Genomic DNA, 14,488 nt, shown 5'->3' on the forward strand with positions numbered 1-14,488 from the left:
TGCACGCAAAAACAGACTAACGATAGCAAAGGTATATGAGGGAATATGTAGTCGTCATCATGGCTTATCTTATTAAAGACGCGGAACCTGATGGTAATGATGGGCTTAATTACCCCTACGAGGCCTTTGGAACACAGAAAATATTCTTTCATTGTACTTTAAGTGCGGGAGACCTTCTTTTTAATGTATTACCTTACTTGCTGATACATGCACCAAATACACATTCACACCGAGGGGCAAGTGCAGGAGATTAGTGGTTATAATGTTATGAATCTTGCTCACTGTTATTCCCCTCAGTATCAGTTACAACATTCTGTGTTTGCAACGTCAGTCCTAGCCCATCCTATTCCCTCGCCGCATCTTGGTGAGGAATTGTCGTGATTAAACCTGTAGTACAAGAGGTTTACAAAAAAAACGGGGAGAAAAAGATAAGATAAAGTCCACACCGAGTAAGGAAATGGGTGCAGGAGGTGGGATGAAAAAAATAAGAGAGGCCTGAAAAGCCAAAGAGGCTTTTCATGAAATGACGGTCGAATGGTATGAAGGTAAAAACCTGTATAATAACGCACAAGTCCATGCTGCTCACATACAGGCGTTCACCATATTAACAAAGCGGACATTACTCTCCGATGCAACGCTCAGGTCAGAAGTTTTAGAATTGTTGTACAGCTGTAAACAAAAAACAAAAAACAAAAGATAGACAAATATGGTTTAATATCAAGAGAAAACCACATTTGTCACAAAAGCTTAACTATAGCGTTCAAAAATAATGTTTGCTAGCATACTGAAAGCTAGCTTACTTTTTCATTGCCAAGGAATTAACGCATTTCCTGTTGTATCGTGTGTTTCTATCACACACATATTGACACACCTGCACTTTTCTTACACACAGCGGCTTGTACCGACCCGCCTTATTCTGTAGCCTTTTTGTGTGTGTTCCTACTCTTTTATTATCAGCAGTAGGCTAAAGACAGTCAAAAAAGATTACTCGTTCCACTCAATATTCCGTTATCACATCATGTGACCCGCGTATGAGGAGGCTTTAGTTTTGATGATGGCGTGCATCACAACAATCATCCTGAACTTATTGCATCAAAAGCATGAGAAGCTTCAGTTTTCACATGAGCGTTTCACTTCAATCAGTGAATGTACAGAAAGGACTTACGGACAGCAGACCTCTCTCTCTCTATCTCTCTTGTTCATGCAGCAATTTTATGAATCAATAAACATAATATAGCGTACACTGTGAAGACCCACAGGCTCAGTTTGCGGCTGTGAATGGCATATTCTGAAAAAGACAGTGGCAGGAGTGACAGGCATTATAAATAACTAAATATAAATAATCAATCTTCTAGCTCATGGTCCCATTTCATTTTGTAGGTTGTTCAGTGGCATCAGTATTCATTTCAGTCCAGTGTTTCCCCTACCATTCATTGGAAGGGGCTGCCTGTACCCACAACGCAACCTCCCGCCCCTCCTTAAAACAGGTACAAAATATTTCAGTTATGTAATTTATGTGGACTCGTTTTATTTCAGCGTGAGCGTCTTTTTGTGCCTTTAATGGAGAGAAAGGACAGTGGAAATCAGGGAGAGAGAGTATTGAATGACCAGCGGGAAAGGAGCCACAGGTGGGATTTGAACCTGGGCCGCCCGCCTGCAGGACCACAGCCCACACACATGGGGCGCACGCACCAACCAATGCGCCCCCATTGTAAGCATCTCTTATGTGTTTCACTGTCCTCCATAATGTGTGTTCCTACCGAGTGCGGGGCGAAGTTCAGATTTTTGACAGAGGAAGAGAGGGAGGAGGTCAATACATTACGGGCTAACCCCACCACACGGCCCATGCCCAGGGGACTAGGTCACTCTCACCAACATAGGGGAAACACTGCAGTCTTCATAACCAGTTCTAAACTCCAGTCCGACATTATACCATTTTTTTTTAACTTCCTTCCCTGATTGTGATGTCACAGAAAAATGATCAAATCAATTGTGATAAGCAAACACTAATGAGGGACAGATGTGTTTATTTGTCAAGGAAACTCCTCCTGTAAAGAGACATACACTGAGCTGTACTATGTGAATGTTTATGTTCTGATGTTAAACCAACTGTTGTGTGTAGGTGAGTGTGTCCGTGTTTGAGTGTGTGTGTGTGTGTGTGTGTGTGTGTGTGTGTGTGTGTGTGTGTGTGTGTGTGTGTGTCAGACAGACGGTTGGAGCTCTCATGGGGTCTGACATGCAAGGCCTGTCATCTCTTGTTCACACAGGCAGAAGTAACCTGAGGTCAGCTGCAGACTCTCTGCTACTCCGACTCTTCTCCTGAGGCAAACATTGACACGCACACACACACACACACACACACACACACACACACACACACACGCACACACACACACACACACACACACACACACACACACACACACACACTCAAACACACACGTCTTGTTGTTGTTTATCTTATCATACCGTAGATCTAATGTCACCTCTATACAAAGCCGATGTGGGACAACATAATCACATTGTGCAGATATCAGGATTTGATGGCAATAATGACAATGTTTTTGATTTATGTTCATCTCTGTGCTGCATAATGTGTGACAAGGACGAACTGAGACATCTAACCACTTGACTGACAACAGGGAAAGACTCCTGCAAAGCAGCTTTGCACAGAAATCTTTGAATTATTTACATAATATGCATTCAAAATGATATTCAGCTTTCTGTGACGGAGGTGCGTCACAATACAAACTAGTCACGGCAGCTTCTCACACAGTATATAGGCTACATAGACCTTCTGAGGACTATGTTCCTTTGGTTTGTCACTCTGTTTGCATATGTATATGTTGTGCATCATGCACCTCCTTTCTTTCCCTTTCCGTCTTATCGGACTGAGCTCGAGCTTAACAGGATAGAATAGCAGAGGAGATGAGTGCCAGCAAATAGCAGATTTTCTCAGAATAACCTTGACGCCGAGAACCTCTGAAACACTTCCCCTCTGAGCTGATAAAAAGAGATTCTATTCCATTTGATTCATTTAGGAGCCGTGTGCAGAAACACTTGTGAACAAGCACACAGACACACTCAGGTGTGGAGACATGCACATGCAATTTGAGTTGAGGTGCTGAAGATAAAGTGTGATGTCTCAGATAGAGCAGCGTGGCTTCACACCTGTTACCTATGTGCGTTTCTGGGTGTTTGAAGTCATAAGCAAGTTGTACATCATACCATGCAGTTGACAATAACTCTGCACGTTTTCTGACACGACAACATTACATCAATATTCATAAGGATATACACATACATATTGTCCTAATAAAGTCCATAAGGTGATAGAGTGAAGCAAGATTTGTTTAGTATATCTTGATGTCGCTTTGACTAAGCACAGCGCTCCTTTATGTTAAAGCTCATGAGTAAATATGCCCTGGATTAAACGAGGATGAGTGAGTCATAACTTTGAATTCTGATTTAAATCTCAAATTTAGTTTTTCCAGAGATAGAAATGATGCATCTAAGCAGGGTGAAAGCCCCTATGTGACCCCCCCCCCCCCCCCCCCCCCCCGAAAGTGCAGGGTTTTTTTTAAAAACGGTGTTCATCCTGAAAAGGATTTTTTGAAAACTCTAAAAATGGTACATCTACTGTGTGGGGATACTTCATCATCTCAAGACAACAATACATTCACAGTCAAATGACCTGATCGATCAATGACAGTTTCACAACGGACCAACAAGGAGGATAAACGGACTACTAGGCAAACATGACACAGGATGCTCAATCATCTCTGCATTGCATGAGTCAGTGTGCAGATTATTGTCAATTTAAGAAGAAGTTTCAGGAAGTAGTTAAATGCATAGGTACAGAAATTGTTATATTGTGTATGAAGAAGTGTATGAAAAATGTCAATGCACCCAGAACCCAGTGTTGCTTTGTAGTGAAAAAGCTTTCATTTATTGTAAAATACTGTAGTACCTACTCCAATCAAGCAGATATTCATAATGAGAGTTTGTTGTCAGAGAGGTTGCCCTGTCAGCATGCCTTTAAGTGATTTCTTTCTTTGAGGACAGCCCTCCATACCCTCATAAACACGAGTCACACCGCATTATCACACATAGCCTTGCGCACCCACATGCACAGGAACACACAAGCACACGTATTCACCTGTGCTAACGTTGACCCGCACACAGATGCGAAGCTGTGAGGTTGAGAGTTACTCTCTCTGCCTCTTCAGTTCTGTGTTTTACACTTTGTTCTCATGTACACACTATTTTCTCTCCACCTTTTCACTTAGTCACGGTGCGCCTTTCTGTTCCCAGCTTTTCTCACCTCTTTCCTTATCTGCCATCTTCTCCACTGTTTCCCTTTTCATCTCCTTTCTTCTCATGTCCTCCCATATCGCCTCCTACTCTCCGTCAACCTCAAGGTTCCTACTGACTCAGTGCTCTATGTTTCTAAAGTCATCGGATATTGTAGGACGAGAAACAATAACCAGTGACACAAGAAGAGGAGGACCAACATGTATCTTCAAAAAAACTAATGTTCACAACTGAACAACCCTGAAGATTTGTCTGAATTCTTGATGAAGTCAGCAACTTTTAGCAGCTTTTAATGCTTCCCTCGTTGAGGCGAAACAGGGAAGGTTGCAAAATAAAGTTTTGAAATAAATTCACTGATTTCTTAGTGGTAGTGCTTAGTACCTCCAAAAAAATGTTTGAGATCACTGCTGATGTTTTTTCAAATCACCTCTGTCTTTGTTGAGCTTTGAACATCTATAACCCCAGCTGCAATAGCAGACATTTTGGGTGGTGTCTGCTTTAAGTTTAGGTGACTATGGTGGCCAGCAGTGGCCAAGTTTTGTAAAAGACAAAAATATATCAAAACTGAATCTCTGTGCTCAAACATGAACATCTGGAAGAGTGATTTATGCTGAGCCTTATTGAGACTGAGGACATTTTCTGCATGTCTTTTGCGTCTATATTAAAGGTTGGGATGCTCTGTTCCCACAGCGATGGACTTGCACCATTTATTTTTCAAACCAGCTTCACCTCCGCTGTCCTGGGAACGTTGTTGTGCTTACATAATCATCTGGCAAATCCAGGCCTTTGCAATCCACCACTAAATTCCCGCTCTGCCTCACATGAGAAACGCACATATTGACATGCATGTGCACACACAAACGCACACACTCATATCTTCACATGTGACATTTTCCCATCCACCTTTGCACTCGCTCAGCTGCACATATATGCACACACATACACAAACAGTGTATCCAAGCACTCTGGATTAGGGGTACAGATTAGAGATTAGGGCCAGCTCTGGGATTACACAGCACTCTCCAGCCCCGCCTCCATTGTAGAACTGAAGTACACGCAGACACACATAGATAGATAAACACAGATAGAGAGAGGATTTTACATCACTGATATTCATTCCTTAATCCTAAATTAGCACTCGAAAAATGCCGTCACCTCCAAGGATTTCTTATGTCTTTCTGTTCTTAGCCCTGTAATCTCAATTTTCCCTATTTTCCTCATTTCCTTTCCGCCTTTATCTCTCCCCATTCACACATACACACATACACACACACACACACACACACACACAGACTCATTCATCAAAGCTCCCTCTCAGATGTCTCATTCCCTCCTATCACATAATTCCTGACTTGGTCAATTTCATGGCTTTGCTTTGATGAGGTCTCAAGCCTCCACAGAGAAAGAAGATAAACTGTAGGTACAGAAATCTGCGCTTTAAGGGCATGTCTAGAAAAAAAAAAAACCAATACAAAAGAATGAGCTGACGTGATTTGAGGAGAAGAAGAATCTCGAGGATAGATGGTTGAATCTTCCAGGGAATGTGTCTCCTACAGTAGATGGAGTGTTAAAGGATGTGGGTGAGGATAGCCTGAGGACTGTGCTGAGATGGTATATCGATTGCTGATTCACTATCTGGATCCTTGATTGTACTACCTGGGCGTTTGGGACCTCCTGTAGGGTCACATGCTATTTTAGGGCAGCCATGAAGAAAAGTGTTATGGGTCATATATATATATATATATATACACACACAACATACAAAATAATTGGAATGAATGTTGTTTTTCCTTGTCATAAGCATTTTTACATTTACTGTGAGAGTTTCTATGAGTTCAAAAAACAACAACAAATCATTCTGTTTCAAGCGAGTTTAAAAGGTCATGAACTAGAGATCTAGATCAGACACACCCACACACAAATGCAGACTACAGACAAAAAAAAATCTAATTTCCCTGTCATTAAAAGTGCTGTCAGTGTTATGCGGGTCTCCACAGATTGCTTAAGAAAGCAGCTGCTTTAGGGACACAGGGACACTGCCCTTTAGAAATAAAGTTTAACTTGAAATTGACAGACGTTGCACAGAATCTGCAGACTTGAGTAGAGAAAAAGCTTAGTGCGTAGCTTAGTATCTGTTGACAAGGCTGGCACGCAACCAGGCCACCAGAAGTGTTAGTATTCAGATTTGTTCATGAATCGACATGGCTGTATCTGTGGTTCTCCAATGTTTCGTTTATTTTCAAGGCTAATCGTAACAGCACTCCCTTTCTGCCTCGACTTCAACCACAGGAGGCTTTCATAATGTTTCATCAGTACCTCTTTTCCTCTTTAACATGCCTGTCCATGCTGCTCTGCGATCCCTTTCTCTGTGTGTTTCCTAAAGGTGTCGTCAAAATGTTTCATGATTTACTTTCTCCTCTGTGGTGCCTTGATTGAAATGTCTTTTTCCTGACTTAAAAGTAGACATACTTTGTTGATCCCTCTCGGGGAGATTCCATTTTTTAAACTCTGACGTTGTTTTTCACACATTTCTTTCTTTCTTTACTTCTTAGGTGAATGCCGCCATGCCATTTGGGTGCCTTGCCCTGCGAGATGGGCGAGCTTACGATAGCATATCGGATGTCACAGACAAGTATGAGATCGGACAGGTCCTCCGAGCGTAAGTAACGTAAAGCTTTATGCATGAATCTTTGCTTCTTTTTTCTATCATCCAACATGCACAATTCATAAGCACATTCCATTACTCCCAAATGGTCTTTGTTCACATCATGAATTATTTCAAATTCAATTAGATCCATTTCCCTGCAGATTTGGTTCAGCATTTCAAACTGTTTCGCTGAAGGAAACCCAATAGCATGAGGCTGGTGTGAAACTAACTTAAATAGGCACATTCTTCAATATTAAGCCACAAATTGTCTTTATATTTAGTTCACAAAACACATTGATGGACATATTTTCAAAGAGCTGTGAAATTCACACTCTAGCTTGACTGGCTGAAAACCTGCTATCCTCCATCCTCAAACGCCTCTCATTGACACATTAAACAGCACGCGCACACACACACACACACACACACACACACACACACACACAGATACCAATCAGTGTGAGAGGCCATATGGCAACATCAGCATCTAGATGGTGAGCTCTCTGCTCAACTTTATGACACACACACACACACACACACACACACACACACACACACACACGTGGTGTCATTCTCATACTCATTAACTCAGAATTAAGGGCGCATAAATGCATTATATGTGTACGGCGTACTCTTCCAGTTAATATGATATTAAAAGTACTTAAAGTGAAAGAAAGAAAGAAAGAAAGAAAGAAAGAAAGAAAGAAACGAAAGACAGAAAGAAAGAAAGAAAGAAAGAAAGAAAGAGTGCCATCCAAATGTGAGGTCAAATTAATTGTGCATGAAAGTTTGAATGTGAATTGTAGTTTAATTTTGCATCACGCAGTTTCTCAGAATCCATTTGGGTGAAGAACTACATGCCTCAAAGGCTCACGATGCCAAGCGGAAGGCGGCAATAGACCCATTTCAGAGTTGTTTTTATGACCTTTTTATTCCATTCAACGACTCTCCACCCAATTAAATTCTTTCACAGTGTTTCATCAAATCAGCAAGTACACCTTTTTCCCCCTTATTTGAATATCATGCTTTCTCTCTCAAATGTTCTTCCTGTGCTCGAACTAACATTATTTACACAGTTTGTGCCTTTTCTCTGTCTGTCTGTCTGTCTGTCTGTCTGTCTGTCTGTCTTTCCATTTTTCTTCCTCGCGTAGGAAGGAGTTCTGCGAGCTCTGCCTGGCTAAGGACCGACAGACAGACAAGGTGTTCGTCTGCAAGAAATTCCTCAAGAAAGACGGCAGGAAAGTCCGCAAGGCTGCCAAGAACGAGATCATGATCCTGAAATTGTACGCAGTCAGTCGGTGGATGGATGCATGCATGATTGAGTGTTGAATGAGAAGTTGTAGTTTATTTCTGTTCATATGCCCGGTCACATACAATAACTGGTTAATAGTGTACGCTCAGGTGTTTGGGGCACATGCTTTGCACAGATTGAAGCTTCTACCAATCTAGTGAGATCAACAACTACCCGTTTTCTTTGTAAACAAGGCTATTCAAAAGCAGGATAATAGTTAGCATCATTCAATATCATGTTGGACCTTGACGCTTTCAGTCTGTGCCCTTTTTGTTGCTTTTCATTCCAGGGTCAACCATCCCAACATCCTTCAACTGATTGACACATTCGAGACTCGGAAAGAATACTTCATCATCCAGGAACTGTGAGCCTTTCTTTTACTGTTTCATTATTTATCTAACCTGTGTAAGTATTCCCAAAGTAAACTTGTGTGTTTTTAATTACACCTGTGCCGTCATACATCCTACCACACACAAATCCAGCAGCTCAAGGATAGGACTTTAGTCTACCCTCTTATTACTGTGTGTTATGTTGCTCCCCTCAGCAACAAAGGAAGGTGTTTGATTTTATGAGATATTTGTTCTTCGTAAGACTCAACATTACTCAGTGCTCCTGAAGCACTGCTTTGCCATAATAGGGTCTCTACAGAGAGCTCAGGATCGATACGGCAGAGTGGGACCAATCTGAATGCCTTTTTCAACATTTGCAACCTTATTTGAAAGCAATAAAGCCGATTGCAACTGAGTGGACGGAATTTTTCCCTTCTGTTGCTGATAATCACACTGACAGACTGCACTCAAATTGGTTGGGGTGTGCGTCAGTCTGTTTATGTGTTGGTGTCTGTTCATAGCTCACAAGTCTGCCCAGGCAATAGTTCTCCTGCTGTGGGCGATACGTGTTTATCACACCCATCGTTTACCCAGGCTCATACTCAGACGTTAACCAAGTCTTTGAGAGTAATGACCAATAGTCTAACTTTTAATTGCTCAGGAGAGCTAGCTTTAGGCTTGTAGAAGCAGATTGGATCGTTGATAGACAAAACAAGTAGAGCAGAGGGCTTTTGATAACTGTGTTACTGGAAATGATTGTGTTGCAACATGTGGTTAACAGTTTCTGCAATCTGCATTCATTTTTATCAGTGTGCTTGGGAATACGTGCACTGATGTTTGCACATCCGTTATGGTTTATGTATGTGTGTGTGTGTGTGTGTGTGTGTGTGTGTGTGTGTGTTGGACGTTATGCAGCGCCACAGGAGGAGATGTATTCGACTGGATTCTGGACCAGGGGAATTACACAGAGAGAGACGCATCCAATGTCATCAGACAAGTCCTGGAGGCTGTGGCGTACCTACACTCCCTCAACATAGTTCACAGGAACTTGAAGGTACACACTTCAATAAAAGCTTCCCTCTCCTTACGTTAAGGCAAGAATATGAGCATTGTGAGTGCCATTAAGATCAAACAATATACAAAGACTTATGACTTAAGTCTAAGGAGACAGGAAGAACAGAACAAAATGATTTTTAGAGTGAGTTGACTGCATCACCATCACCCCTGGTAATTTCCAGTATATAGTCGGCAGAATCTCTATGGAGAGGTAAAAGCAATGCATACATTAGCATCTCAGTTAATGACTAAACATCTGATAAGAATTTTAGCAGGGGAGTAAACACTGTGTTTATGGCTTAATGCAATCTCTAGTGTTGCATGCATATGCAGACTGATTCATATCTTTATCCATCATTATCAACCCATTAGGATGTCATTACATCCTCTCTTGGGCTTCATACTCCCTCTAATGGTAGAAGTTGGAAATTTCCTTTAGTCCATATGGTCTGGACTCATATCCCATGAGCCCATGAAACAGAATGAAAATTATATTTTCAAAACAGAACAGTAGTTCGGTTTTGAAAATATAAAGAGATAAATTCAAAAAGACAAACCCAAATACTTTGTTTGCTAAATTCAGAGCAAAACACAACTTACAAATCAACTTTAACTTTTATCTTAGGTGTTATTGCTGATCAAGGACAAATTTGTCTTCAGCTAGGTATCACGTTGAACACGCAGACTGTAAATATAATAAAGTTCATTAATCACATTATAAAATATAAATCGTTAGCTGAAATTCCCCACACTGTCTCCTATGAAAAAGTGTAACGTTATCAGAAATAGTATCAGATACAAATCGTGTGTACATCTATCTAGCATCATCACACTGAATCACTTATTATTTCCATGACAATAACATCAACAATCTCTGATTTTACATTTTAAAAAATAAATCTGTTTACTTGTCTTGACCATTTTACTGTAAGCTGGCTATAAATATGAAGGCCATTGCTGGCAAATTACGAGATAGGAATAAAGACACTTGTTGACTATCAGGAAAATGTGGTAGATTTTTCCACACAACTCAGACCAGTTAAGCCTAAAAATGTTTGCTTATCAAGTCTACGATTCTACAGTTCACTTTGCTTTTATCCAAAGTGACGTACATCAGAGAGTAAGAACAACACAAGCAAGGATCTAGAAAAAAGGAAACAATCACTCAGTAAGTGCAAACGATCAGCTTTGAGGCAAAGCACGAGATTGACGGCTGTTCTTGAGAGCTCTAATCAGTATAGAAACCATTTTAAAATCATTGTTATCAAACAAACCATCGTCATTATTATCATCATCAATAATATAAAAACCATTGTCACCATCATCATTAAGGTCATAGGTATTCATGAAAGGGCTGGGTCTTTAGCTTTTTCTTAAAGATGCAAAGTCTAATATATCTTCACCTCTGAACAGGAATAGGGTAGCATGGGGCTTCAGTCTGCCTGTATTCATACAACAACACATATGCTATCTCTCCCTTTGTTTAGCTGGAAAACCTAATGTACTACACAGAAAATAACCACAACAAAGTAGTGCTGCGAGATTTTTACCTGTCCAGGTTTGAGAATGGGCCAATTACAGAACCCTGTGGAACACCAGAATACCTGGGTAAGATACTCTCTCTTTACCCCCTCTGTGTGCCTCTGTTTTATATATTCTTTGTATTCTGTACATTTTCCAGCTGTTATCCACTTCCTTGTCCTTTCGTTAGCCTTTACGTCTGATGTGAATAGAAGCCAGCCAGCACACTACCTTTTGAATTCTTTACATCCTTTTTCTTCTGAAGATTATATTCTGTCAGGGGATGACTGTTATAATGAAAAAAAACAGTCATGAAACCCTGGGAAACACATACACAGAACTGAAAGCACCTAACTCTCCCGCTCCTCCTCCAACTCTTCTTCCCACTCCTCTCTTTTGATATCCACTGATCTCCTGTGTGCTGTCTCGCTCCTCTCTTGCGCTGAGGTTTATGCGAGGGCAGCTTGGAGTGCAGAGCAGTACTTTGGCCTGGTTCTCTCCAGTGAGAGGTCAGGACAGTTATTCATAATGCTGAGCCGAGTAATTAGACAAATAAATAAGGGAAGGGAACTGAGGCCCTGACAGGAGAGGAATGAGAAGCAGAGAGGGTGAAAAAAGGAAGCTCTTGTCAGTGCAGGGAAGAAATATGACTGTGGTGTGATGGTTTGCAAATGAAAATCCAAGCTATCTCTCTTCTTCTCACTCTTCTTTTTTCTTCTATTTTGTCTCTCAGCTCCTGAAGTAGTGGCTCGTCACCGATATGGTCGCCCTGTGGACTGCTGGGCTGTGGGTGTCATTATGTTCATACTGTAAGTCTGCATCAGTCATGATGAAAGCTCTTATTCAACACACAGGGCAGGAGCTGCTTTCAAAAGTTCAGCTGAATAAATGCTTTGTTTGTTTTATTGCACAGATATCGAAGAATTATTTGAGGTGTGAAAAAGTATTTAAGTTTCTTGACAGTTTGAGTACTGCTGTTTACTCACTTCCCATTTTTATGTTTATTGGTAAGCAGCAAAACAACAAGAAAGATTTCTTGTTTGTGCAAACCACTCGGCAGTTAATCCTCAATTCTGATCCTGATTTTAAGGAGTGACTTTGCTGCATGGCTTTTTTAATAACTTCTCATTGTCTGTATCTTTGTTTTTGTTTTTGTTTGTGTGTTTTGTGCAGTTTATCAGGTAACCCTCCTTTTTATGATGAGACAGAGGAGGAGAACACAGATCTACACAATCGCATCATTTTCTGTCGCATTGTTGCCGGTGACTTTGAGTTTGATTCTCCGTACTGGGATGACATTTCACCTGCAGGTACACAGCTCCACCACAGGATGGCTCTAAAAAGCCAGATACAATTTCAATGGCATAAAGTATTGGGAACATTGGTAGTAACTAAAAGGTTAACTACATGCTATCCCATCAGCAGATTTATTGATCCATAATAACTTTATTTGTAATCACAAAGGATTTCACACTCATCATTGGTAAGATAAATTCCATAATGATGCCGCTTTTCAACTTAACATGGTATTATTATAAAACAAAACTAAAAATACAACACAGGATATTTTTTTATTCAAAAGACAATGTAAGGTGATACGTGTGTATAATTCACACACGTGAGGTGTTTATATATGTACATATAATACATTTTTTAAAGATTGGCATCTATAGCTGGAATTTAGAAGGGAGAGAGGTCATGTGATGATACAGTACATAGCTTATTTTATCCATTTATTTGATTTAACCTTTATTTAATTAGGTAACTAACAGATTGAGATCAAGATCTCTCTCACAAGAGCCTACGTGTTTAAGAAAAAGTTCACAAACAAAAAGTTAAGAGCAACAACCATTAAAATGTGCAAATTGGTTCGGAGATAAAGTGCAGAAGTTTTGGTTACACGTTACAATTCAAAAACACAGGCACTCTCCAATGGTCTTGATTTTTTTTTTCATTTGAGATAGGGCAGCAAAACTAAATGCTCTTTTCCCCGAGTTCGGTCTGGACACGAGGAACAGACAGTTTAAAAATATTACGCATGATATAGTGGCTTCCCGTTCTTTGGCGGTATGAACATAAATATGAAGGAACTAAGTCAAGAAGAGTTTTAAGAATAAGACTCAGCCAGTGTATATACCATGTGTACCTTCAAGGATAGAATAGAATAGAATAGAATTACTTTATTGATCCCAAACTGGGAAATTGTGGAAAATAGAAAAGAAGGATGGCCAATCAGATTTTGTATATAGCTCACAGTGATGAGTAAGGCATCTACAACCAGTAACAAATCTTATGGCACAGTGGTACACAGTGTCCAATGACTGTAAACATTTGGCCGAGGCACCCATAAACAGCATGTCTCCATAATACAACAAAGAAATAAAGGTTGACGAAACAAGAAGTTCTTCGCTCTGAGGTAAAGCAGGTTTTGTTAAGAGGCAAACTGTGCTTTGAAGGACAGCTCCCAATCAATAAGAAAACCCAAGTACTTGTGGCTTTTGACAAGCTTGGTTTGATTTCCATGGGGAGTTAAAATCAATGGAACATTAGGTGGTAATTCACTTAATTGACAAAACAACATGTGGTTTGTTTTATCAGTGTTTAGAACTGATTTTTGTTCCTGTAGACGAGGCTGGACAACATTGAATGCTGACTGCAGAAACTACAAATGTTTAGCTTAAAATAACATAATAAAGAAGATCTAATTTCTCTGTTAATATGTCTTCACTGTTCCTCTCTTAGCCAAAGAGCTCGTCTGTCGACTCATGGAGGTGGACCAGATGCTGAGAATCACTGCACAGGATGCACTATGGCATGAATGGTAATTGTGTGCACATAATCATACAAGGTCAAACATTTTTGCACACAACCACTGGGTTTATTCTCACATGTACACTTTCTGTTGCCAGGATTGCGGGGAATGGTGCATCAGAGAAAAACCTAAAGGACGGCGTGTGTGCCCAGTTTGAAAAGAACTTTGCAAAGGCCAAATGGCGGGTAAGAGCGCACTGTGAACTGTGGCTGTAAATGAAATTGCTGAGGTCAGCAACAGAGGCAAATTAGGAGAAATTGCACAAGGAAGAGTCACTTGTAATGATCATTGCACATAATGTGCTTCTGGCTAAGTAACATCTCTGCAGAGGTATGTTTTACATTTGCAAATGATATGGTGATGGTCTTGGAATGTCATGGGGTTGGTGAATGAAAAAGGCCAAGAAGGAAGAAGTGGTAACAGTTATAACCCTCTTCTCTCTTTCCCCATGTGGTTCCCAGGAGCTGAAGGTATTGTAGTTCATTATGAGTGAGAGTGGAAGGACGGAGCATGGGCAG

General features: G+C 40.6%; 1 protein-coding gene across 2 annotated transcripts in view; it reads left to right on the forward strand.

The window, feature by feature from the left end:
* Nucleotides 1-14,488, forward strand: part of camkvl (CaM kinase-like vesicle-associated, like) — a 40,673-nt gene that overhangs the window by 22,501 nt on the left and 3,684 nt on the right. The window contains exons 2-10 of one of the 2 annotated variants that reach the window (XM_061057573.1): nt 6,867-6,973; nt 8,113-8,244; nt 8,542-8,616; nt 9,497-9,635; nt 11,125-11,245; nt 11,892-11,967; nt 12,332-12,468; nt 13,901-13,979; nt 14,068-14,168. In XM_061057573.1, coding sequence (XP_060913556.1) covers nt 6,879-6,973; nt 8,113-8,244; nt 8,542-8,616; nt 9,497-9,635; nt 11,125-11,245; nt 11,892-11,967; nt 12,332-12,468; nt 13,901-13,979; nt 14,068-14,168 — 955 coding nt within the window. In that variant the 5' untranslated portion in view covers nt 6,867-6,878. The remainder of the gene's footprint in view (nt 1-6,866; nt 6,974-8,112; nt 8,245-8,541; nt 8,617-9,496; nt 9,636-11,124; nt 11,246-11,891; nt 11,968-12,331; nt 12,469-13,900; nt 13,980-14,067; nt 14,169-14,488) is intronic. The other variant, XM_061057574.1, reaches the window with a different exon arrangement.

This window comes from Labrus mixtus, chromosome 15 (genome assembly GCF_963584025.1).
Source record: "Labrus mixtus chromosome 15, fLabMix1.1, whole genome shotgun sequence".
In the NCBI taxonomy this organism is placed as follows: domain Eukaryota; kingdom Metazoa; phylum Chordata; class Actinopteri; order Labriformes; family Labridae; genus Labrus; species Labrus mixtus.